At 42.9% G+C, this 26,585-nt stretch overlaps 3 protein-coding genes across 12 annotated transcripts in view; 1 reads left to right on the forward strand and 2 right to left on the reverse strand.

The window, feature by feature from the left end:
* Positions 1 to 10,808: 10,808 nt before the first annotated feature.
* On the reverse strand, positions 10,809 to 18,676 carry LOC116353970 (zinc finger protein 436). The gene is made up of 3 exons (XM_031791984.1): positions 18,023 to 18,676; positions 13,394 to 13,654; positions 10,809 to 13,204 (listed from the first exon to the last, which is right to left on the reverse strand). Exons 1-3 carry the CDS (start codon positions 18,200 to 18,202, stop codon positions 11,408 to 11,410), a joined length of 2,238 nt encoding a protein of 745 aa, XP_031647844.1. The 5' UTR covers positions 18,203 to 18,676; the 3' UTR covers positions 10,809 to 11,407.
* Positions 18,677 to 19,401: 725 nt separating this feature from the next.
* Positions 19,402 to 22,703, reverse strand: LOC116353971 (oocyte zinc finger protein XlCOF6). The gene is made up of 3 exons (XM_031791985.1): positions 22,069 to 22,703; positions 21,680 to 21,940; positions 19,402 to 21,323 (listed from the first exon to the last, which is right to left on the reverse strand). The coding sequence occupies exons 1-3, from the start codon at positions 22,243 to 22,245 to the stop codon at positions 19,680 to 19,682; spliced, it is 2,082 nt and encodes a 693-aa protein (XP_031647845.1). The 5' UTR covers positions 22,246 to 22,703; the 3' UTR covers positions 19,402 to 19,679.
* A 1,775-nt stretch (positions 22,704 to 24,478) lies between these two features.
* The window catches only part of LOC109906479 (neuralized-like protein 4), a 37,464-nt gene continuing 35,357 nt past the window's right edge, over positions 24,479 to 26,585 (forward strand). For 7 of the 10 annotated variants that reach the window (XM_020504184.2, XM_020504186.2, XM_020504187.2 and 4 more), the window contains exon 1: positions 24,479 to 24,701. In XM_020504184.2, the coding sequence (XP_020359773.1) occupies positions 24,537 to 24,701 (165 nt within the window). In that variant the 5' untranslated portion in view covers positions 24,479 to 24,536. The remainder of the gene's footprint in view (positions 24,702 to 26,585) is intronic. The other 3 variants (XM_020504191.2, XM_031791987.1, XM_031791986.1) reach the window with 3 other exon arrangements.

The following is a 26,585-nucleotide window of genomic DNA, read 5'->3' on the forward strand; positions in this document are numbered from 1 at the left end:
CATCCACCTGACAGGTGTGGCATATAAAGAAGCTGATTAAACAGCATGATCATTACACAGGTGCACAATAAAAGGCTGCTCTAAAATGTGCAGTTTTGTCACACAACACAATGACACAAATGTCTCAAGTTGAGGGAGCGTGCAATTTGCATGCCAACTGCAGGAATGTTAACCAGAGTTGTTGCCAGAGAATTTACTGTTAATTTCTCTACCATAAACTGCCTCCAATGTTGTTTTAGAGAATTTGGCAGTATGTCCAACTGACCTCACAACTGCAGACCACGTGTATGGCGTTGTGTGGACGAGCGGTTCCCCATGGTGGCAGGAGGGTTATGGTATGGACAGCCCAAAATCATGAGGCCCATTGTGTCATTCATCCGCCGCCATCACCTCATGTTTCAGCATGAAAATGCACGGCCTCATGTCGCAAGGATCTGGACACAATTCCTGGAAGCTGAAATGTCCCAGTTCTTCCATGGCCTGCATACTCACCAGATATGTCACCCATGTATGACAGCATGTTCCAGTTTCTGCCAATATACAGCAACTTCGCACATTGAAGAGGAGTGGGACAACATTCCACAGGACACAATCAACTAAATGCGAAGGAGATGTGTCATGCTGCAGAAAGCAAATGGTGGTCACACTCACACCAGATACTGACTGCTATTCTTATCCACACCCCTATCACCCCTACCCCTACCACACCCCTATCATATCTGTATTCCTAGTCATGTGAAATCCATAGATTAGGGCCTAATTTATTTATTTCAATTGACTGATTTCCTTATATGAACTGTAACTCAGAAAAATCTTTGAAACTGTTGCATGTTGCGTTTATTTTTGTTTTAATATTTTTGTTTATATCAACCCGGGTATTTTTTGTACATGACAGACATTATCAATCAAATGTATTTATAAAGCCCTTACATCAGCTGATGTCACAAAGTGCTGTACAGAAACCCAGCCTAAAACCCCAAACAGCATGCAATGCAGGTGAAGAAGCATGGTGGCAAGGAAAAGAGCCTAGGAAGAAACCTAGAGGAACCAGGTTATGAGGGGTGGCCAGTCCTCTTTTTGGCTGTGCCGGGTGGAGATTATAACAGAACATGGCCAAGATGTTCAAATGTTCATAGATGACCAGCAGGGTCAAATAATAATAATCACAGTGGTTGCGGAGGGTGCAACAGGTCAGCACTTCAGGAGTAAATGTCAGTTGGCTTTTCATAGCCGATCATTTAGAGTATCTCTACCGCTCCTGCTGTCTCTAGAGAGATGAAAACAGCAGGTCTGGGACAGGTAGCACGCTGAGTGAACAGGTCAGGGTCCCATAGCCGCAGGCAGAACAGTTTAAACTGGATCAGCGGCACAACCAGGTGGACTGGGGACAGCAAGGAGTCATCAGGCGAGGTAGTCCTGAGGCATCGTCCTAGGGCTCAGGTCCTCTGTGTGTGTGTGTGTGTGTGTGTGTGTGTGTGTGTGTGTGTGTGTGTGTGTGTGTGTGTGTGTGTGTGTGTGTGTGTGAGTGAGTGAGTGTGAGAATACTTAAATTCACACAGGACACCGGATAAGACAGGAGAAATACTCCAGATGTAACAGACTGACCCTAGCCCCCCGACACAAACTACTGGAGACAGGAGGGGTCGGGAGACACTGTGGCCCCGTTGGACGATATCCCTGGACAGGACCAAACAGGAAGGATATAACCCCACCCACTTTGCCAAAGCACAGCCCCACAGCACTAGAGGGATATCTCCAACCACCAACTTACCATCCTGAGACAAGGCCGAGTATAGCCCACGAAGATCTCCGCCACGGCACAACCCAGGGAGAGTGCAAACCCGGACAGGAAAATCACGTCAGTGACTCAACCCACTCAAGTGACGCACCCCTCCTAGGGATGGCATGGAAGAGCACCAGTAAGCCAGTGACTCAGCCCCTGTAATAGGGTTTGAGGCAGAGAATCCAGGTTGAGAGAGGGGAACGAGCCAGGCAGAGACAGCAAGGGCTGTTCGTTGCTCCAGAGCCTTTCCGTTCACCTTCACACTCCTGGGCCAGACTGCACTCAATCATAGGTCCTACTGAAGAGATGAGTCTTCAATAAAGACATTACCGTTGTTGATAAAGCCATCTGTCATCAGGCAGTAACTCGGGTCAAGCTCATTTTTGGCTTATTTTTCAAATTGTCATGTTTTGTTTCTAAATGCCTGCACAAGAGTGAAGGATTCCCGTCAGAGAGTAACGGTTAATGTGATTGGATGTTAATTATTTGACTAGGCTACCTGTACTTGACATTGTGTTGTTATTTCGCTGACCACTAGATGGTTAAATTTTTTTGGGGGGCAGTGAAACTAGGCTATTCAGGCGATAAAAAAACCTCACCCAAATGTATAGCCCTGTTGGAAAATATAAATGTACTGTTTGTTTATATATATATATAAATAAACATCCCCTTTTCAGGACCTTATCTTTCAAAGAAAATTGGTAATAATCCAAATAATTTCACAGATCGTCATTATAAAAGGGGTTAAACACTGTTTCCCATGCTTGTTCAATGAACCATAAGCAATTAATGAACATGCACCTGTGGAGCGGTCGTTTTAGACACTTGAGGTCACAGTTATGAAAACGTAGGACACTAAAAGAGGCCACTGACTCTGAAAAACACCAAAAGAAAGATGCCCAGGGTTCCTGCTCATCTGCGTGAACGTGCCTTAGGCAAGCTGCAAGGAGGCATGAGGACTGCAGATGTGGCCAGGGCAATAAATTGTAATGTCCGTAATATGAGACGCCTAAGACAGCGCTACAGGGAGACAGGACGGACAGATGATTGTCCTCACAGTGGCAGACCACGTGGAACAACACCTGCACAGGATCGGTACATCCAAACATCACATCTGCGGGACAGGTACAGGATGGCAACAACAACTGCCCGAGTTACAACAGGAACGCACAATCCCTCCATCAGTGCTCAGACTGTCCTCAATAGGCTGAGAGAGGCTGGACTGAGGGCTTGTAGGCGTGTTGTAAGGCAGGTCCTCACCAGACATCATCGGCAACAACGCCGCCAGACCAGACAGGACTGGCAAACAGTGCTCTTCATGGACGAGTCGCGGTTTTGTCTAACAAGGGGTGATGTCGGATTCGCGTTTATCGTCGAAGGAATGAGCGTTACACCAAGGCCTGTACTCTGGAGCGGGATCGATTTGGAGGCGGAGTGTCCGTCATGGTCTGGGGCGGTGTGTCGTTGCATCATCGGACTGAGCTCGTTGTCATTGCAGGCATTCTCAACGCTGTGCGTTACAGGGAAAACATCCTCCTCCCTCATGTGGTACCCTTCCTGCAGGCTCATCCTGACAATGACAATGCCACCAGCCATACTGCTCGTTCTGTGCGTGACTTCCTGCAAGACAGGAATGTCAGTGTTCTGCCATGGCCAGCGAAGAGCCCGGACCTGAATCCTATTGAGCACGTCTGGGACGTGTTGGATCGGAGGGTGAGGGCTAGGGTCATTACCCCCAGAAATGTCCAGGAACTTGCGGATGCCTTGGTGGAAGAGTGGGGTAACATCTCACAGCAAGAACTGGCAAATCTGGTGCAGTCCATGAGGAGGAGATGCACTGCAGTACTTAATGCAGCTAGTGGCCACACCAGATACTGACTGTTACTTCTGATTTTGACCCCACCTTTGTTCAGGGACACATTATTCAATTTCTGTTAGTCACATGTCTGTGGAACTTGTTCAGTTTATGTCTCAGTTGTTGAATCTTGTTATGTTCATAAAAATATTTCCTGAAAATAAACGCAGTGGACAGTGATAGGACTTTTTTTTGCTGAGTTTATATATATTTTTTAAATGTGAATCACATTTTTATTTGGCATACCCGACGGCATTACGCGTACATACTCCAGTTTGGGAATACCTGCCCTAGACAATACAGAATACACTTGTATTAGCTACTAATTAACATGCAAATCTGATTTGTAGACTAGCATCAGTTAGCCTGTAACGAGCTATTCAGCCTCGCTAGCATTATCAAATGATAACTTTACCCGGGGCTCCCGAGTGGCACAGTGGTCTAAGGCACTGTGTCTCAGTGCTAGAGGTGTCATTACAGACCCTGGTTTGATTCGAGGCTGTATCACAACCAGCCGTGATTGGGTGTCCCATAGGTCAGCACGCAATTGGCCCAGCATTGTCCGGGTTATGGTTTGGCCGGGGTAGGCCGTCATTGTAAATAAGAATATGTTCTTAACTGGACTACCCTGGTTAAATAAAGGTAAAACAATTGAAATAACCAGCAGTATCTAGACAATTCACAAACTTATATGAGCTATGCCCTAAATTGTAATTTTTTATTTTATTTTACCTTTATTTAACCAGGTAGGCTAGTTGAGAACAAGTTCTCATTTGCAACTGCGACATGGCCAAGATAAAGCATAGCAGTGTGAACAGACAACACAGTTACACATGGAGTAAACAATTAACAAGTCAATAACACAGTAGTAAAAAAGAGAGTCTATATACATTGTGTGCAAAAGGCATGAGGTAGGCGAATAATTACAATTTTGCAGATTAACACTGGAGTGATAAATGATCAGATGGTCATGTACAGGTAGAGATATTGGTGTGCAAAAGAGCAGAAAAGTAAATAAATAAAAACAGTATGGGGATGAGGTAGGTAAAAATGGGTGGGCTATTTACCGATAGACTATGTACAGTTGCAGCGATCGGTTAGCTGCTCAGATAGCAGATGTTTGAAGTTGGTGAGGGAGATAAAAGTCTCCAACTTCAGCGATTTTTGCAATTCGTTCCAGTCACAGGCAGCAGAGAACTGGAACGAAAGGCGGCCAAATGAGGTGTTGGCTTTAGGGATGATCAGTGAGATACACCTGCTGGAGCACGTGCTACGGGTGGGTGTTGCCATCGTGACCAGTGAACTGAGATAAGGCGGAGCTTTACCTAGCATGGACTTGTAGATGACCTGGATCCAGTGGGTCTGGCGACGAATATGTAGCGAGGGCCAGCCGACTAGAGCATACAGGTCGCAGTGGTGGGTGGTATAAGGTGCTTTAGTGACAAAACGGATGGCACTGTGATAAACTGCATCCAGTTTGCTGAGTAGAGTGTTGGAAGCAATTTTGTAGATGACATCGCCGAAGTCGAGGATCGGTAGGATAGTCAGTTTTACTAGGGTAAGTTTGGCGGTGTGAGTGAAGGAGGCTTTGTTGCGGAATAGGAAGCCGACTCTAGATTTGATTTTCGATTGGAGATGTTTGATATGAGTCTGGAAGGAGAGTTCACAGTCTAGCCAGACACCTAGGTACTTATAGATGTCCACATATTCAAGGTCGGAACCATCCAGGGTGGTGATGCTAGTCAGGCGTGCGGGTGCAGGCAGCGAACGGTTGAAAAGCATGCATTTGGTTTTACTAGCGTTTAAGAGCAGTTGGAGGCCACGGAAGGAGTGTTGTATGGCATTGAAGCTCGTTTGGAGGTTAGATAGCAGTGTCCAAGGACGGGCCGGAAGTATATAGAATGGTGTCGTCTGCGTAGAGGTGGATCAGGGAATCGCCCGCAGCAAGAGCAACATCATTGATATATACAGAGAAAAGAGTCGGCCCAAGAATTGAACCCTGTGGCACCCCCATAGAGACTGCCAGAGGACCGGACAGCATGCCCTCCGATTTGACACACTGAACTCTGTCTGCAAAGTAGTTGGTGAACCAGGCAAGGCAGTCATCAGAAAAACCGAGGCTACTGAGTCTGCCGATAAGAATATGGTGATTGACAGAGTCGAAAGCCTTGGCAAGGTCGATGAAGACGGCTGCACAGTACTGTCTTTTATCGATGGCGGTTATGATATCGTTTAGTACCTTGAGCGTGGCTGAGGTGCACCCGTGACCAGCTCGGAAACCAGATTGCACAGCGGAGAAGGTACGGTGGGATACGTAATGAGGTAGCTATAATGAGTTAGCTATATAGCTACGCTAATGCTAGCTAAAACGTTAGCTAGCCTGCCTCGCTTTATCAAAAGTTAGCTACCTTGTGGTTACCAGAAAGGTCTTTCCAGTATCACCCCACTGGTAGTTGCACACCTGAGCCCATGTTGTCAACAAGGCATCATGGTGCTTCATCCAGAAACATACAACATATATTTTCCATAGTTTCGAGAAGTAGGGGTTCTGAGGGTACTACAGCTCACCTGAAAAAAAAATTTGGAATAACATTTTTACAAATATTCATGAAGGAACCAATGGGATGCTCGAGGGGGGTGTGGAGGAACATGGAGGAACGCCCCCAATTAAGGGCTGCCATTGCACACTATTGTTTTCAAAGGGATTAGTTGCTTTTTAGGGGCAGTTGCTCTTTAAGGATTAAGGCCTGCAGTCTGAACAAGGCTTTTGTATCTCTCATTTACTCAAGTATGTTTTGGTAGTTACCTATAGCTCTGTAGCAAGACGTTCTGCAGACCAAGTTTTTCCTGGTGGTCACATGGTCATGACTATTGGAGATAGTTGGCCCTTAGTTGAGGAAAAAGATCTGACGTCATACATACAGAGAACATGGATGCCTGTGTATACAGAGCATGACATGAGACCTGTCTTTTGCAGACCTATGTAGGGGAAGCAATTATTTGATGACAGAGTCAAATAGTCCTCGGCTGTGGTTCACAGAAGCAGCACACGTAGACAACGGTTGCAAATATGAATAGCAGGAACCACGTTAGAAGAAAATATGATTGGGTCGTTTCAAATAAACATTTGCCAGAACAAACAGTCACTCAAATAGTGGCCGAATAAATTCAACCACACAACTACTCACATTGTTTGAAGACCAAGGACAGTATATGCTGTCAGAGAGAGAAAAAGTTGCGCTGTATTCGATGTTCTAACTCCAGCATGCAACAATAAAAAAATGCACAACACGAAATGTCATGTACCCAGTATTTCCAATTGCAACGTCATTACCTTTGTTTTTAACCACACAATCAGTGACCTAAAGTTGAAGTAATATTTTACACATTGTATTCAAAATGATATGAACGAGATAGCAACAAAAAGCAAGCTGTAGATGAAAACAAAAAGTCCCTTCACCATTATGACTATCATTTAAAAACGTAGTCCTTTGTCCTGTCCTTCTTTATGAAATGGGCAATGGCAGGTTCATATAGCTTGTCTTTTGATTTTAAATCTGAAATAAGTTATTTTTCGATTGAGGTCAAAGCCAGGGCTGACAGTCAGGCCTGTCCAGTGGTGTTCCTGGAATATGTCTTGAAAATGTTCTTTCTACTGATGCAGTGGACACTGGAATGGTGAAAACTAGACAGGTAAGCAGATACAATTGGTGCATACTATCAATTAGTCTCTTCTGCTGGAGAAAGTGGAGCAGATCAGCCAGGCTCTTACCCTCGAAGTCAGATATTGAGTATATAACGGTGAGTTCTGTTTTAAACCGCGGCAAATCAAAATTAGGGCCATAGTTTTCCTCGAGACTTGAGAATGCAGCGTTTGGAAATGTTGGTGTTTCCCTATATATTGAGAACTTTTGTGGGTCAAGGAGGGCAAGGAACATGAGCCTTTCATGGTCATTGAACCTGTTTATTAGCTGACTGACAATGTTGTCGATGATCGCACTGTGTAGCTGTTGGTACTGCCCGCGAACGTCTCCTTGTATATGTGTCCTGCGCCCCCGTCGGAACTCCGGTCTCACTCAGTGTCCTCGTAGATGGAATCGAATTTTCCTCCCCCCCTCTCCCCCTGTGGTGTTGCAGAAGTCATCCACACTGGACAAGCAGAACGACATGTCAAACTCCCTGTTCTGCAATATTCCAAAAAAGCACGTCGGAGTATGCAAATACAGAGTAGAACGCGGAAGCAGTACTCGAAGCTTGTCATGTGCATCATGTATCCATCTGCGCTGTGAACGTTGTCTTCATCAAAGTCATCGTGATGGTTCACTATGTATTCGAATAGTTTGATGAGTTCCGCCTTTTTTCCCCCACACACAGTTCAAACTAAGCTTGAGGAGAAGTTCCATCGTGTTGGCGCCACGCTGGGTAGTCTTCGCTGGCATATTTCATCCAGTAGTTTTGTTCGTTAGACAGCGGCCCCATCGTAACACTGTGCCACAACTTTGACCGTGCATTCACACTCCTCTAGAAAGCTGATCATTCGGACAGCAACCGGTTCTGCCCGTTTATCTTCAGTTATATCCTCAAATTTGAATAACCTTTCATTCACACCACCATCGGTAGAGTAACGCAACACATAAGACATTTGGGCTACATTGCTGGTGTCTGTCGTCTCGTCAACCATGATGGTTACAAAGGGGGTTTACTTCAATTTTTCCTTCATGACATAAGTCAATAAATTTGAGACCGTGTGTATCAGGTCATTTGGGATTTTGCTGGAAGTGCCTGTGAACACGGTAGCCATAGCCAAATGGCAGTTTAACGTGCTGTCATACTCAGCCAAGAAATCCAGTGTTTCCAAGTAGTTTCCCTTATTAGCTGATTCTTTACCCTCATCATGACCTCTGAATGCTAATTCTTGCTTGCCTAAAAACACAACCGTATGAATAAATCGCTTTAGAATCTCCCTGTTGTGCCTGACTTTATCATTGCGAGCAAGTGTCTCAATGCACCGCCGCTCGTTAAGAAACTCAACTCGTTAAATTGTGGCGCAGTGTTATGATGGGGCCGCAGTCATGGCCTCTGGAATAAACGCCGTACAAACCAAGGTGAAAGAAATTTCCCGCAAACTCTGTTCATTCATTGCTATGCGCACTCTCTTAATCTGGTGATGTCACAAGGTGCTGGTAAAACTAAAATAATTCAAGATTTTTTTTCTCTCATTTTGGTGGCCTAGCAGCATTTTTCTCAAGATCTGTGTCCCCCCCAAAAATGTAACACACTGTAGCTCGCAGGTGTGAAGTTGAGTTTTTGTGTCGAAGTGCTGACTTTGTCAAACAGGCTAAATCTTTGAAACCAGTTGTCCAGGTTGAGCTATTATCAGTGCTGAAGTGTAGGCAATTCCAACAGTAAAGCTTTTTTGTTGGCTCACAGCCACAGATAGTGCTCATAATTATTAACTTGAAAATGCCTTTCAAAACTCTTTCCACCAAATCAGGCAGTGCAGAGTTGGTCTCCCGGTCTGTACAAGATTACATTTTTAATTAAAGGTTAGTCTTGAAAAGGGCGATGCTAACAATTTAGCCACCTAATCGTCCTTGATTACTCTCTCTGGAGTTGCCATCGTTACATACACTCACTGCAAAAAGCTAGCCAGCTAGCTAGGTTCAAGTGTGAGAAAACAAGATACGGCTCGCTATTGGCTCTGAATTAGTGACGTATGCATCATACAATTGTCCCAGACAATTTTTGATTGGTTGATTTTACTGTCATTCCAAAATGCTGCTCTAATTGAAGTCAATATCAACGACATTGGCTGGTACCTTCTATTCAAAGCCTGAGTGTCTGGCCAATGAGCATTGAGCGCAGCTAGATTATTTCTACTAAGGGACTACCAAAGAAAAATTCTGATTGGATATTTTTTCTCTTGGATATTAACCCTTCTTTTTCCAATACAAACTGAAGAAATTCAAAAGGAAGATCATTACAATTAAGACAAATACATATTAAATCAATGAAAACTAAATTACAAATTATAATATATAAAAAATATATACAGATTTGTATCTATTCTTAGGAACTCTCTGAGGGCAGAGAGGGTCCTGACTGTTCCTCACTGTGTGAAAACTCCTGGCCCTAACCACAAGCTGCAGTAGCCACAACTGGGGCCTGTTCAGGAAGGGGTTCGATTAATCTCGCCCGGGCGCCCATGTAGGACTGTTTTACATTGCCTGAAAATTGATTGCATTCGATTTGGAATGGGGCTGCCTCCCGGGTATGAACCACGTGTCCTGTTTAAAAGCTCACAGCGAAGTCGGCCCAAAACAAAAGTGACCCAATTAAGGAAACTCCTCCCTCCCCGCTTTCGGCCAGTGACTTGATGGGCCTTTGCCCGCTGCCCTGCAGCACAGTATAATCGAATCCACCCAAGGATGTTTTTACAGAATGTTCAGATTCAGAGGGAAAGACGGGCTCATTAGCATGGCTCGAACTGAATAAATAGAATAACAAACACATCGAACACATGGTTTCCATGAGTTATACCATTCCAGCCATCATTATGAGCCGTCCTACCCTCAGCAGCATCATGTAGAATAGATAAGATTGGTTATCAGATAAAATGAACAGAGCTGACATGATTCCTTATTCTATTTCTAATCGGCAACTGTCAGAATGCAAGTGTGTGTGAATGAGGCCCACAATTCAGGGTGTTCCTGCCTGTGGGCATTCAGGCTTCTGCATGAACATCCCCCAAGCATCTCATTGGTTCCTGCATGTGGCTTGTGTTTACATGACACTTTTGATATTCTGGATTTCCCGATTGTCCGTGCGATGAAAATGTGGGTTAAAAAGTAAATAAAAGTATGAGTTTTTTTTCCACAGGCCGCAATCACACCCTTCTTGAATGTTTCACATCATTGAATACAGCCCTGCATGATCTTGATGACTTCTGAACATGGAGATGTGTTAATTCAGGGATGCATCTGTCTGCTCACAGTATTACTGTGAAATAAATGTATTGAGGGCTTGAGTCATCATTGAGTAGTTACTGGGTGAAAAGCTCTATTATTCATGTTTTGTAGTGACTATCATTATAGCATTATATTTTACATGGTCAAAGTATGATTTGATCCGATGTTCTACAATACTGATATTTTTTTCAAAACTAATGTGTGGTACTGTGCTCTATCATCGTATATGTATATGGAATAACAATGTTTGTAGTGAAACAAGAACGTATTGCAACTTTATTCACAATTCCAAAATAACAATGAATGACAGCATTGTCAGAATGAAAGGTTGTGCCTCTAACCTGCATCCAACCAGGGGGGCATTTAAAGGGGGGGGGGGGGGGGGGGGGGGGGGTGTTGTAGGTCTCCTCCAACTTTTTTATTTACTATTATTTTTATTACTGGCCAATCTATCCCCTGTATGAAAAAAGTAACTTTGTCTTCCATTTTTGTTACATGCACATTATTCATACATAGTATTTTTTATACAAGGTATTACATGTCAGAAATAGTTTGATATACACATTACACCTGAAATGGTACTCAGGCATTTCCGGTATGCATGATATGGTGTTTTCAGTCCTAACTATTACACAGATTATGAGTTTCTAATCCCACCCCTCAGTTACTCTCAGCCCATCCCACCTACCTCCATATCTTGATTTCCATGTACCATATATTTCCAATATATATTTTGATCCCTTCCCAACATTAGAAAGAAGAGAAATGGTCATTTCCAATGATAGGCAATTCTTGTTATAGTCAAACCAACGCCGCAGCCTCTTGACAACCCTGAAACATATGGATTCTAAAATGGGTGAAATCCTTATATTTCTTGCCACATTTCCCACAGACGTGGGGTTCGGTGACAGAGTGAAGTTTCACTATGTGGGTTTTAAGGTAGGACGCCAGAGCAAAGGTTTTTTCACAGTGATCGCAGGTGAACGGCTTCTCTCCGGTGTGCAAGGCCGCATGGACTTTATATGATTCGTGTTGATAGAAACCCTTGCCACATTCGTCACAGGTATAAGTTGGGTCTTCGGTGTGGGTGCGTTCATGTCTCTTGAGCCCACGTTCACCTTTGAAGCCTTTCCCACAGTGGCTGCACACAAATGGCTTGCTGGTCAGGTGCGAAGCTTGATGAATCTTGAGATAATAAGACCGGATAAAGGTCATTGGGCATTTGTCGCAAGAATATGGCTTGGAATCCGTGTGCGTCTTCTTATGGTCGTTAAGAGTATACTTGGTTTTGAAACACATCTGACACTGAGGGCACTGGAATGCTCTCTCTTCTGAATGAACACTTGCGTGGATTTTCAAATTTTTATTCTCTGCGAAGCACTTCCCACATGTGGGACATTGGAATGGCTTCTCTCCCCTATGGACTGATGCTTGGTGCCGTTTGAGCTCCGAAGGAGTCTTGAAACCTTTCCCACACAATTCACAACGGTGAGCTCCTCCCCCACTGTGAGTTAGCTGGTGATTCTTGAGGTATTTCAACTTAACAAAGGTTTTTGGACATTTGTCACACGCATATGAATCTGAATTTGAATTGTGCAACATTGTGTGCTCCTTGAGACCACTTTTACTTTTAAAACACTTTTGACACACGAGGCATCGGAACGGTTTCTCTGTTGAATGAACGCTTGCGTGAGTGTCCAAATAATGCTTTGTTGCAAAGCACTTCCCACATGTTGGACACTCAAGTGGCTTCTCTCTTCTGTGGACCACTGCTTGGTGTATTTTGAGCTTCCAAGCAGTCGGGAAACATTTTCCGCATAATTCACAACAATAAGGTCTCTCTCCTGTGTGAGTCTGTTGATGCAGTTTTAAATTACTTGAATTCTTAAAAATCTTACCGCAGTCCAGACAGTGGTGCTCTTTCCTGGTGGTGGTAGTCTGGTTTTTCTTTATGTTGGGCCTTGGCTTTATGTTGTGAACATATTTGTAATTCGAGGTTTGTCCAGCTTTAGCATTCTCCCATTGGTCATCAGCGTTTTCCTCACTTCCGTCTGATTCTGCCGCTGTGGGTTGTGCTTCTATTCTCTTCTTCTTCCTCCTGGGTCTGGTGGACACCACAGAGTCCCCACCTGGAGTTTGGGGGTCTGTACTTGGGGCCTGATTGTCTGTAGACCTGCTTGCTGGATTTTTGTCTGTAGGCGTGCTTGCTGCCTGTTTGTCTGTAGGCGTGCTTGCTGCCTGTTTGTCTGTAGGCCTGCTTGCTGCCTGTTTGTCTGTAGGCCTGCTTGCTGCCTGTTTGTCTGTAGGCCTGCTTGCTGCCTGTTTGTCTGTAGGCCTGCTTGCTGCCTGTTTGTCTGTAGGCCTGCTTGCTGCCTGTTTGTCTGTAGGCCTGCTTGCTGCCTGTTTGTCTGTAGGCCTGCTTGCTGCCTGTTTGTCTGTAATAGCCACCTGTTTGATAGACTCAATGAGTGAGGAGGAAGGTATTTTAGCTAGAGATGTAAATGACTGTTCCAACACTATGGTTTTAGCTCTGATCGTGGTCTCCTTCTTGACTTTTGTAGTGTTGTCAGCCTCACCACTGGGAGTTGGCAAGTCAACCTGGGAAAAAAAAGGGTTGCAATTTTTGGAATTAGAACTCAGTCGCAGAGCAGCACCCAAGGGTACAACGGCAGTAGCAGTCAGTCCTGGGATTCAAGGATAATAATAGTAAAAGTCTCATTCTCACAGATAACGTCAACCCCATGGTCGGACTGCACAATTCTTGTAAACATGTAAAATATAGCAAACCTGAAAATCCTCTGCAAACTCTGGTGATAATGATGCTTCCGTACATTCCTCCTCTTCCTCTGTCTGTGGGGTTCTTTCCACTGTATTTTCAGGTACTTCCTTACCAACATTCATCTCCAAAAGCTTCATTTTCAGAGATTTAATCTCACTTTGACTCTGGCATATCTCTGAACGCAGTGCTTCAGTGCCTTTAGAGATCAACTGGTTGATTTTGGTGAGAGTCTGTTTCACGAACTGTTTCATCACACATGTCAACTGGACCTAGAATCAGAGAACAGATATACACTTATTTTTCATTCCACAACAACCTTTTTTCAAGCTGTTGATGTTTGTCATCATGGAGCAGGGTTGCCATGTCATCGGTTCTCTTGCCAAATTAGCCTATTTGAAAATCGTGTTGCGGGTTTTGTGTTTTTGGGCTACTTTATATACTGTATATAAGCTTCCTTTTCAGAGATTTAATCCCACTTTGACTCTGGCATATCTCTGAAAGCAGTGCTTCAGTGCCTTTAGAGATCAACTGGTTGATTTTGGTGAGAGTCTGTTTGCTGCCTGTTTGTTGTCTGTAGGCCTGCTTGCTGCCTGTTTGTGTGTGTGTGTAATATATATATAAAAAACATAATTGGGAGAACAAGTATTTGATACACTGCCGATTTTCCCACTTACAAAGCATGTAGAGGTCTGTAATTTTTTATCATAGGTAGACTTCAACTGTGAGAGACGGAATCTAAAACAAAAATCCAGAAAATCACATTGTATGATTTTTAAGTAATTAATTTGTATTTTATTGCATGACATAAGTATTTGATACATCAGAAAAGCAGTTTCCTGTAGTTCTTGACCAGGTTTGCACACACTGCAGCAGGGATTTTGGCCCACTCCTCCATACAGACCTTCTCCAGATCCTTCAGGTTTCAGGGCTGTCGCTGGGCAATACAGACTGTCAGCTCCCTCCAAAGATTTTCTATTGGGTTCAGGTCTGGAGACTGGCTAGGCCACTCCAGGACCTTGAGATGCTTTTTACGGAGCCACTCCTTAGTTGCCCTGGCTGTGTGTTTCGGGTCGTTGTCATGCTGGAAGACCCAGCCACGACCCATCTTCAATGCTCTTACTGAGGGAAGGAGGTTGTTGGTCAAGATCTCGCAATACATGGCCTCATCCATCCTCCCCTCAATACGGTGCAGTCGTCCTGTCCCCCTTGCAGAAAAGAATCCCCAAAGAATGATGTTTCCCCCTCCATGCTTCACGTTCGGGATGGTGTTCTTGGGGTTGTACTCATCCTTTTTAATTTTAATTTGACCTTTAAATTTGACCAGGCAAGTCAGTTAAGAACACATTCTTATTTTCAATGACGGCCTGGGAACAGTGGGTTAACTGCCTGTTCAGGGGCAGAACGACAGATTTGTACCTTGTACCTTGTCAGCTCGGGGGTTTGAACTCGCAACCCTCGCAACCTTCCGGTTACTAGTCCAATGCTCTAACCACTAGGCTACGCTGCCGCCCCATCCTTCTTCTTCCTCCAAACACGGCGAGTGGAGTTTAGACCAAAAAGCTATATTTTTGTCTCATCAGACCACATGACCTTCTCCCATTCCTCCTTGATCATCCAGATGGTCATTGGCAAACTTCAGATGGGCCTGGACATGCGCTGGCTTGAGCAGGGGGACCTTGTGTGCGCTGCAGGATTTTAATCCATGACGGCATAGTGTGTTACTAATGGTTTTCTTTGAGACTGTGGTCCCAGCTCTCTTCAGTTCATTGACCAGGTCCTGCCGTGTGTTCTGGGCTGATCCCTCGCCTGCCTCATGATCATTGATGCCCCATGAGGTGATATCTTGCATGGAGCCCCAGACCGAGGATGATTGACCGTCATCTTGAACTTCTTCCATATTCTAATAATTGCGCCAACAGTTGTTGCCTTCTCACCAAGCTGCTTGCCTATTGTCCTGTAGCCCATCCCAGCCTTGTGCAGGTCTACAATTTTATCCCTGATGTCCTTACACAGCTCTCTGGTCTTGGCCATTGTGGAGAGGTTGGAGTCTGTTTGATTGAGTGTGTGGACAGGTGCAGTTAATATAGGTAATGAGTGGAGAACAGGAGGGCTTCTTAAAGAAAAACTAACAGGTCTGTGAGAGCCGGAATTCTTACTGGTTGGTAGGTGATCAAATACTTATGTCATGCAATAAAATGCAAATGAATTACTTAAAAAAAAAAAGATTCCGTCTCTCACAGTTGAAGTGTACCTATGATAAATTACAGACCTCTACATGCTTTGTAAGTAGGAAAACCTGCAAAATCGGCAGTGTATCAAATACTTGTTCTCCCCACTGTATATAGCATCCATGCTGTCATGGCATTTTTCTTTAAAAAAAAAAAATCATATAGATTTCATTTCGCTGTGACCTGCTGCTGCTGACTATTAGGCAGTCTGTTGCTGAGTGAATGGTGGGGAGGGCCGGAGTGGTGTTTGTGCTGGGCAGCACGCGGGCACGTCGTGGCAACTTTTCACCAGTTGTAGGTAGGCTATTTAGAGCGTCATTGTGGAGACACTATTTCCAACGCTTTTCCACTAAACATATTAACGCTCTAGAACTGATGCGTATCAAGTAATAATGGCAACAAAGTACTGGAAAACGACTTTAGGAGCACTAGAGTGCATTAGATACAGTTGCTTGGAGGTGGTTTAAACTTGACTTCGCTTAAAGAAAACCGTATCATGCAAAGGGTTTCACTCAGTTCTTGGGACTCGAGCACCGCGTGAGTAGAAATTTGAAATTGAAGTTATGGAACTCCCTTGCGTGCTTCTGTTACGGGGAAAAGTCCACAACGAAACTAACATTAAATGTGGAGAATGATACATTTGCATCTGTTGGCCATCAAGTAGCATAATAATCAAATACAGCCTACCATTTGATACAATAAATATGTTGAAATGATGATCACTGGAGTCATTGCAAATCAATTTGTGCCACTTGTGTAGCGTACCTAGAGCTGGAAAACAGATTCAATAAATAGCCTATACCTTTATTTATCGTTGTTGTAGCCTTGCGTTATTATGCAATTATTAATGGCCATGTTTAGTTAATTAAAATTGGAAGTTATCAATTGTGGTCATTGTCACTGCTCTATCACAATTGCCAATAAACTGTTGTTAGAATACAATTAACGGTATCAATCAGATTAGGCTAGGGGTAAAACAAACACTGGCTGTTGTTGACAAGCATATTCAGTTCGTATCCATATTATGAATCACATTTGAATCAGTAATTACAATTACGACCCCAGCCTATTCCAGCAGGCTATTGGGCAACACAAATACTTCTTACCTCGAATCGCCTCACTATTCATGCGGAATAAATGAGTCTGTCAATTTGAACAAAGCAAGCTGCTAAATAGTTCAGTTTAGGCTACATCTTGCCTACGCTACTGTTGGCCATCTGAAATGAGATGCAGGCCTATCAGGGGCTACAGTCTCTGTGACCTGCATCTAGCTAAGCAAACTATGGCAACGTTGAATTAATTATATACCAATATTTTAGAAATGACAAGTGAATCTCGCAAATAGGAAATTTATAGCAGTTTGTGGTCTTGACATCTGGCACATAACGGCACAATTGCCAGAAAATAGCCAAACGAATTGTGATTCTTGCGCAGACTTCGAGATCCTCTGTCCAACTTTCATCACTCAAACTCTACTGTTGGATTTATCTATAGTTATGCACATGTGCAAAGGCAATTTATTTACAATTATAAACTGAGTGGTTTGACACCTGAATGCTGATTGGCTGACAGCCGTGGTATATTGGCATGGGTGTTGTTTCGTCTCGGGCCGGCAAATCGTGCCAATATATCCACCCAAAAACACCAGCTTCGAGGGTATTATCACTTTTTTATATACATGGATGGTTGTCATCGATTTAGCCAGTGGTAACTTGTGGAATAGACACTGGCTGGAATGCAGTTTTAACCAATCAGCATTCAGGATTAGACCCACCCGTTGTATAATCATTCTTAATTCACTCGATAATGTTATTCAATTAAAATAACTTATTTCCTGGGAGGGGACTTCATGTGTGGTGAAGAATGGTACATACAAGACACATAACACAAAAACATGTAGGCTACAGTACAATACAAAAAAAAAAACGTATATTAAGGAATTTGATGGATGTTGGCACAAAACTAATGGAGAAAGTGTTTATTGGTTCAAATGTGGCAGCTCTCTTGGCTGCCAGAAAAAAAAGACATTGGGCTAGTTTTCCCGGCATGTGGGCGGGTTTTGAGAAATATTAGCACAACCTGGCAACTCTACCCTGGATGCAGTTTCCTTTAGGACGGGCCAGCAGCAAAGTAAAAATGGGCTTTATCGTAAAAATGTATGAAAACACAGCATTGGGGTTAGCAGTGTGGTTAATATTATGTTTAAAATCAGATTTGATGACATTGTGGCTGTGCCAGCTAGTGACCACTCTGCAGAGCTGCCTCCAGTATTTTATTTATTTATTTAACCTTTATTTAAACTACAGTACACGAGTCTTCTCAATAAATGCCAACCTGCACTATCCATAGCAAACTAATTAGCACATACGTTAACAGTTTGAACTTGTAGAAGCAAAGTTAGCCACTTACCTTAACCTCCAACTTGGATTCTCTTTCAAATTCCCCCGTCTCCCCTGCATCAATGTCTGTCCTGTCTTGTGTGGAAAAGACTAAGACCGCCATACATTTCTCAATTTCATCCTCCAACGACGTCATTAATTCATCCATAACAAAGACCAACTCATTATGGTAAGGATCAGGCTGCCACATCTTGTATTTGATAGTTAATTAGCTATCAACCGCTAATGTTAAAATGTTAAGCACAACAACCACAGACCGTTTGACACCAACGGATGTATTCTTCTACAAGAAGCTTGACATTGCTGTATATTATATTGAAAGGCGCGTTACTGCCACCTGCTGTACTGGATGTTAACACGTAGTCCCTCCTCCAACAGCCTCGTGCGCCCTCTAATGGTCGGTCTTGTAGCACGTGCTCTGCAACTTCGCATCGAAACAACAAAGGAAATAATGCAGTCTTTATCTGTAAAGATGTTTTCTTCATAGCACACATTCGGGGGAAATTATTTCCATAAAATAATGTCATATCTCAATGCACCGCAACGAATAATGTCCCATTCGGTGAGCAAGGCATCTACTCCTGTCGAGTCATCAAAATGACTTGGATTTGCAATATCCAGCTGACTCACACACTGCAATCATTGATTGCTCTCTATTTTAATGTCTACGTATTAACCGTATCAGTATCATTGAAGCATAATGTGTGCCTTATATAGCGATGCCTGTCTGGATGCTGGATGAACCAGACACTGGTTCCACGCGTTTCCCTTTCTAAGAGGTAAGTATATACCGCCACCTGTTGTGCACTACTAGATAGTGCAATGACCTTGCTAAAGGGTCTGTAAACGGTGCTTTCCTGGTGAAGTCACATGGTCATGTGAAAACTCCTGGTCCTAACCACAAGCTACAGGGGCCACAACTGGGGCCTGTTCAGAGAGATGTTGTTACAGAAAGTTACATTCAGAAACATGTTGTGTAGAACAGATATGATTGTTAGAATAAGGAATCGTGTCAGCTCTATTCATTCTATTTCTATAGGCAACTGTCAGAATGTTTCACATCATTGAATTACAGCCCTGCATGGAGATGTGTTACTGCAGGGAGGGTGTCAAGTCTGCTTACAGTATTACTGTGAAATAAACCTATTGAGGGCTTGAGTCATCATTGAGTAGTTACTGGGTGAAAAGCTCTATTATTCATGTTTTGTAGTGACTATCATTATAGCCTTATATTTTACATGTTCAACATATGCTTTTTTTCAGATATTCATCTATTCAACAATACTGACATCTGTATAATTTTTTTAACTTAAAAACAAATGTGTGGTACTGCGCTCTATCATAGCCAAGTCTAAAGGTTGTATATTGATTAACAAGTAAAGATACATGTTTGTAGTGAAACAAGAACATTACAACTTTAATCACAATTCCAAAATAACAATGAATGACAAAGCATTGTCAGAATGAAAGTTACAGGTTGTGCCTTTAACCTGCATCCAACCAGAGGTGCAATTTAAGAGAGGGTTATAGATCCCCTGGTAAGGTTTTTATTACTGGCCAAGTCTGTAGACATAAAAAACAATCTATTCAAAACAAATGTTATTGGTACTGTGCAAGGAAACATGCATGTTTGTAGTGAAAACATGACATATTACAACAATAAGTTGTCAAACCAACGCTGCAGCCTCCTCTTGACAACCCTGAAACATATGGATTCTGAAATGGGTGAAATCCTTATATTTCCTGCCACATTTCCCACAGACGTGGGGTTTGGTGACAGAGTGATGATTTGCGATGTGGGTTTTAAGGTAGGACGCCAGAGCAAAGTTTTTACTGCAGCAATCGCAGGTGAACGGCTTCTCTCCGGTGTGCAAGGCCACATGGACTTGAAACGATTCGTGTTGATAGAAACCCTTGCCACATTCGTCACAGGTATAAGTTGGGTCTTCGGTGTGGGTGCGTTCGTGTCCCTTGAGCCCACGTTCACCTTTGAAGCCTTTCCCACAGTGGCTGCACACGAATGGCTTGCTGGTCAGGTGCGAGATTTCATGCCTTCTGAGGTAATGTGACCGGATAAAGGTCATTGGGCATTTGTCGCAAGCATATGGCTTGGAGTCCGTGTGTGTCTTCTTATGGGCATTAAGAGTATACTTGGTTTTGAAACACATCTGACATTGAGGGCACTGGAATGCTCTCTCTCCTGAATGAACACTTGTGTGAATTTTCAAATTTGTCTTTGTTGCAAAGCATTTCCCACATGTGGGACATTGGAATGGCTTCTCTCCCCTATGGACTGATGCTTGGTGTTGTTTGAGCTGAGAAGGAGTCTTGAAACCTTTCCCACACAATTCACAACGGTGAGCTCCTCCCCCACTGTGAGTTAGCTGGTGATTCTTGAGGTATTTCAACTTAACAAAGGTTTTTGGACATTTGTCACACGCATATGAATCTGAATTTGAATTGTGCAACATTGTGTGCTCCTTGAAGCCCTTTTTACTTTTAAAACACTTTTGACACACGAGGCATCGGAACGGTTTCTCTGTTGAATGAACGCTTGCGTGAGTGTCCAAATAACTCTTTGTTGCAAAGCACTTCCCACATGTTGGACACTCAAGCGGCTTCTCTCTTCTGTGGACCACTGCTTGGTGTATTCTGAGCTTCCAAGCAGTCGGGAAACATTTCCCGCATAATTCACAACAATAAGGTCTCTCTCCTGTGTGAGTCTGTTGATGCAGTTTTAAATTACTTGAATTCTTAAAAATCTTACCGCAGTCCAGACAGTGGTGCTCTTTCCTGGTGGTGGTAGTCTGGTTTTTCTTTATGTTGGGCCTTGGCTTTATGTTGTGAACATATTCATCATTCGAGGTTTGTCCAGCTTTAGCATTCTCCTCCTCCCATTGGTCATCAGCGTTTTCCTCACTTCCGTCTGATTCTGCCGCTGTGGGTTGCGCTTCTATTCTCTTCTTCTTCCTCCTGGGTCTGGTGGACACCACAGAGTCCCCACTGGGAGTTTGGGGGTCTGTATTTGGGGCCTGATCATCTGTAGGCCTGCTCACTGACTGTTTGTCTGTAGGCCTGCTTGCTGCCTGTTTGTCTGTAGGCCTGCTTGCTGCCTGTTTGTCTGTAGGCCTGCTTGCTGCCTGTTTGTCTGTAATAGCCACCTGTGTGATAGACTCAATGAGTGAGGAGGAAGGTATTTTAGCTAGAGATGTAAATGACTGTTCCAACGCTCTGGTTTTAGCTCTGATCATGGTCTCCTTCTTGACATTTGTAGTGTTGTCAGCCTCACCACTGGGAGTTGGCACGTCAACCTGGGGGGAAAAAAAGCATTGCAATTTTTGGAATTGTAACTCAGTAGCAGAGCAGCGCCCAAGGGTACAACGGCAGTACCAGGATTTATTTAACTAGGCAAGTCAGTTAAGAAAAAAATCGTATTTTCAATGACAGCGGGTTAACTGCCTTGTTCAGGGGCAGAACAAAATATTTTTACCTTTACCTTGTCAGCTCAGGGATTCGATCTTGCAACCTTCCAGTAACTAGTCCAATGCTCTAACCACTAGGCTACCTGCCACCCAGGATAATAATAGCAAAAGTCTCATTCTCACAGATAACGTCAACCCCATGGTCGGACTGCACAATTCTTGTAAACATGTAAAATATAGCAAACCTGAAAATCCTCTGCAAACTCTGGTGATAATGATGCTTCTGTCCATTCCTCCTCTTCCTCTGTCTGTGGGGTTCTTTCCACTGTATTTTCAGGTACTTCCTTACCAACAGTAATCTCCAATAGCTTCATTTTCAGAGATTTCATCTCACTTTGACTCTGGCATATCTCTGAACGCAGTGCTTCAGTGCCTTTAGAGATCAACTGGTTGATTTTGGCGAGAGTCTGTTTCACGAACTTTTTCATCACACATGTCAACTCGACCTACAATAAGAGAACAGGCTACTTACTTGTCATTCAACAACAAGCTGTATCCAAGCTGGTTATATAAAACAAATGATTAACACGGAAGATAACATTTCGTATTTGTAGAAGTAAAGTCGGCCACTTACTTTTAGCAACTTGGATTCTCTTTCAATTTCCCCTGTCTCTCCTGCATCAATATCTGTGCTGTATTGTGTTGAGGAGACCGACAACGCCATACATTTGCAAATTTCCTCCTCCAACGACATGATTAATTCATCCATAATAGAGACCAACTCATTGTGGAAAGGATCGGGCTGCCACATCTTGTATTCGGTAGTTAATTATGAACCGTTATGTTAAAATTAAAATAAACGGATGAAATGAACACACGGATATGTCAACGACAGTACAGTAGATATATCCTTCTGCCAGCTTGACATGACAGAGAAAGGTGCGTTACTGCCACCTGCTGTACTGGATGTCAAGATTTAGTCCCTCCTCCAACAGCCTCATGCGCCCTCTAGTGGTCCATCTTTATTTTTTGTAATTTAGCAGACGCCATTAACCAGAGCGATTTACAGGAGCAATTAGGGTTAAGTGCCTTGCTCAAGGATACTTAGAAATAAAAATTGATATTTTTTTCACCTAGTCAGCTCAGGGATTTGAACCAGCAACCTTTTGGTTACTGGCCAAATGCTCTTAACTGCTAGGCTACCATCTTGTAACATCAGCCCTGCAAATTTTCCATCAAAACATTGAAGAAAATAGAGCAGTGGAGGTGTCATATAACACCTATCGGTCCAACAGGGAAATGGTTCCAATCATTTTTAAACCATTCATTTTTCCCATAGAGAATTTTAGAAACACTTAAAATAAGGGTAGTTTCGTGTAGGCTTACCCTCGGGTGATGTTTTGGTAACCATGTAATCTCTCTCGGACAAGGTGACTTTTATTAATATATTCTGTTCTATTTACTCTAGATTCTAAAATGTTAATTAGTATTGAAGTAGACATCATCCCTGCAAGTTCATGCACATCATCTCCAGCTGACACCTTTGCTAACAGGTATTGTGTCAATCGAAAACTTTCACAAGACAGTTCACAGAATTGTCAATTTAATGAAATGTAGCCAATTTATTTATTAATACATGTAGCTAACATTAGATAGCTAATGCAGAGATGCTTACCTTTGCCTCGTTTTGGCAGTCTCATTCAGGTCATCATGGCTTTTGTAGTTCTTTATGATAGCCACATTAGCAGCTAATTAGCATTTGATTTTTGAGGGTAAATACAAAAGTCACCATGTCCTAGAAAGATTTACATGGTTATCAAAACGTCACACCAGGGTAAGCCTACACGAAACACAGCCCTTATTTTAAGTGTTTCTAAAATCCCCTATTAGAATAATGATTGGATCTATTTCCTTGTTTGACCGCTATGTTTTATAGGTAATATGATTCATACTGTGGTACTATATAATGGAGTCTTTCACTGTAAAAATCTTTTCTTCATAGCACAATTTTGGGCAAAATTGTTTCCATAAAATATTGTGATATTTCAATACACAGCAACTGATAATGTCCCATTCAGTGACCAAGGCATCTACCCCTGTCGAGTCATCATAATGACTTGGATTTGCAATATCCGGCTGACTCACACACTGCAATCATTGATTGCTCTCTATTTTAATATTTATGCATTATTAATGAACAGTGTCATTGTAACATAATGCATGCCTTATATAGTGCTACCTGTCTGGATGCTGAATGAACCAAAAACTGTAAATTCTCTATGTTTGAAATTCCCAGTGGTGTAATGTACAGATCCACCCCTTTCTTTCCAATTTTCGCTTAAGTAAAAATTATTTAAAGCACTTTAAATATTTTGGGGGGGTATCTGTACTTTACTTTACTATTTATATTTTTGACAACTATTACTTTTACTTCACTACATTCCGAAAGAAAATTATGTACTTTTTATTCCATACATTTTCCCTGACACCCAAAAGTACTCGTTACATTTTGAATTCTTAGCAGGACAGAAAATGGGCCAATTCGCTTATCAAGAGAACATTCCTGGTCATCTCTACTGCCACTGTTCTGGCGGACTCACTAACACAAATGCTTTGTTTTAAATTCTGTCGGAGTGTTAGAGTGAGACCCTGGCTATCCGTAAATAAAAATAAATTAAATAAAATTGTGCCTTCTGGTTTAATATAAGGAGTATTTTTTAAATAATTTTTAAAAAATTTTGACACTTAAGTATATTTTAGCAACTACATTTAATTTGGATACTTAAGTATATTTAAAACAAAGTAATTTTTGTACTTTTGTCACCCATGGAAATTCCTAGTTTCAAAGCGTTTATATTAAGTTGTGGTTTATGGTAGAAGTATGCATATAAATCAAGGCCCATTCTCGGAAATCAGTGACAATTGTTCTGTTGATTGATTAGATTGATTCTGGAGAGAAAGCGCGCTACCACACTTGCATATAGCAATTTTGCTCGCTTGACCTTATGCAGTTCACCTTTAAAAAAGTGGGCGTGTATTTCGAATTGCTCGCAAAAAATTGTCGCAAACCCGTGTGTCGCGAAGCAAGCCGCCCGTGTGAAGATGGCGGCTGAGCTGCACCCGTGTAGCGGAAAGCTAATCGGACTGTCGAATTCGAACCGAACCGCTCAGCGGAACCAACCAGTCCAGGAGTTTAACCACGGTTTGGTTCTAAGCAGAGAGCAGCTGAAAGACCGTGATGTATTCACCGTCCGTATTGACAAGAAGGTAAATAGAACTGTCACTTTCGGAAGGGGGAGAGTGCAGCTAACGCGTTAGTGCCATTGGGGACGGGGTCTCTTGTCCGCAGTGGTGCTTGGGCGTGCGCTGTATGACAATCAAGCAGTACGGGATTTACAGCTATAATTTTTGTTATATCCTGTCCAAAATGCACTAACATGTTTTTTTTTAATGTACTATTGACAACTGAAAGTGTTTACCATAATTAGCGAGTTAGCATGGGGTGGAGTTTGTGTGGTCCCGTTAATGTTTTTGAAGGTGGCTAGCTACGTTATGCTTGTTAGCCATCTAAACTAGCTATCTTTGCTACCGATTGCCAGTCCAGCTCTACAGTAGTTATCTAAGTTCTAGCTAACGTTAGCCGTACTAGCGAGCTTTTTTGTGTGTTGATCGAACCAGTAGGTGCATCGCTGTCAACACGATAGGTTAACGTAGGCTAGTTTTCAACGGCTTGCTACTAGCTAACTAGTTAGTTAGACTAGTTAAGTCAATTGCCTATTATTACCACGACCAACATTGAGCCAGGTAGGTTCAGTTGAATAGAAAACTTAGCTCGTTTAACGTTAGTCATGAGTTTGCTTGGTTGACATGCAAGGTATAGCTAACGTTAGCTAGGTAGATCATTTTTGACAGCATCACTCCAACTAGCTAAGCTAGCCACAGTCACTTGGTTGACAGCAGCATTCCAGTTGGTGACATGTCCAGCTAGTACTAGCTAGTAGTCAGAGGACGTCTACCTAATGACATATAGACGAGAAAAGCGTACTGGTTGATTCAAGTTAACATATATGCCAGGTAGCCCCTATGTCACTACTGTGGTCTTGACAATAGATGCATACAGTAGAACCCCATTTAATATATTGTTGGTGGTTTTGTTAAGCAAAAGACTGTGGGTAAAGGGCAAAGCAGATCTCAGTATTATCCTAGTTGGTGCATTGTCATCTCGAGGTAAAAGTTGCATTCACCCCTAACCACAGCTCTTTGGTCAGATAATTTACAAATGTTGACAAAAACAACTGACCGGTCTGTCAGTGGCTAGGGGAAAACCTCTCCCTATTCTGCACAGGCTTATTCCTGAAAAACATAGCTGTAGTTTCTATGTGATGCACATTGTTTTGAGCCCTAATCTATCCTCATGTAGTCTTAGGCTAACGGTTAGTTACTGTTATAGGTCTACCTGTCTGTGCAGCATTTAGACTCCTTATCTCCATGCCGACCGCAGCAACTAGTTTGCCTGTTATCCAATTATAATGTCAGATAGCCGGCCTGTTGCCATGATTACTGGTCTGCTGGCCTGATGGTTTGTCAACAACATAGCAGCAGTCATTGTCCCTCTCAAACCTGTTTGGGTTGTTGGCAGAGGGCATTAGTACTGTTTCCTCCAATGCCTTGGTGTCAAAGAGGGCAACAGAATATATGTTATCTTTAATCAGCAAGAAAGAATCTGTCAAATAAAAAAAGATGCTTACTGTGGCAGTTTTGCACAGATAGATCCATACAGCTATGGAGCCTCCTTCTGACGAAAGTTCACTCCTGCCACACTTCCGGAGTTACACTTACCTTCAGAGCCTGCTAGATGGCTATTTAGTGCAGGTGGTTGCCTCTTGTTTTTCGTGAAGAAGCATTGTAACATGGAGATATGGCCGTGTGAGGACACTAACCCTATCAAGGTGTGTATTACTATCAATTTAACCTTTTGTTCTTTGAAAATTATTTCTCGCTGATATGAAAGATACGGTCCAATACAATAATGCTTCCAATACCGTACCACAAGCTAATGTTAAGATTGAGTGCCGGGGCTCTTAACAAAACACCCCCGTGCAGAATACATTTTACGGCAAGCAATGCAGGTGTAGAAGCACGGTGGCTCGG

The sequence above is a fragment of the Oncorhynchus kisutch genome, linkage group LG16, assembly GCF_002021735.2.
Source record: "Oncorhynchus kisutch isolate 150728-3 linkage group LG16, Okis_V2, whole genome shotgun sequence".
Classification (NCBI taxonomy): Eukaryota; Metazoa; Chordata; class Actinopteri; order Salmoniformes; family Salmonidae; genus Oncorhynchus; species Oncorhynchus kisutch.

What these genes read in the sequence shown, in the direction of transcription:
- LOC116353970 (XM_031791984.1), bottom strand. Translation starts at nt 18,202, where the DNA reads ATGTGGCAGCCTGATCCTTACCATAATGAGTTGGTCTTTGTTATGGAT. An exon ending in AATCCAAGTTGGAGGTTAAG is followed by an intron (nt 13,655 to 18,022) that starts GTAAGTGGCTAA and finishes CTCTGATTCTAG; the next exon opens with GTCCAGTTGACATGTGTGAT. An exon ending in AGTTTGCAGAGGATTTTCAG is followed by an intron (nt 13,205 to 13,393) that starts GTTTGCTATATT and finishes TTTTTTTCCCAG; the next exon opens with GTTGACTTGCCAACTCCCAG.
- LOC116353971 (XM_031791985.1), bottom strand. Translation starts at nt 22,245, where the DNA reads ATGTGGCAGCCCGATCCTTTCCACAATGAGTTGGTCTCTATTATGGAT. An exon ending in GAGAATCCAAGTTGCTAAAA is followed by an intron (nt 21,941 to 22,068) that starts GTAAGTGGCCGA and finishes CTCTTATTGTAG; the next exon opens with GTCGAGTTGACATGTGTGAT. An exon ending in AGTTTGCAGAGGATTTTCAG is followed by an intron (nt 21,324 to 21,679) that starts GTTTGCTATATT and finishes TTTTCCCCCCAG; the next exon opens with GTTGACGTGCCAACTCCCAG.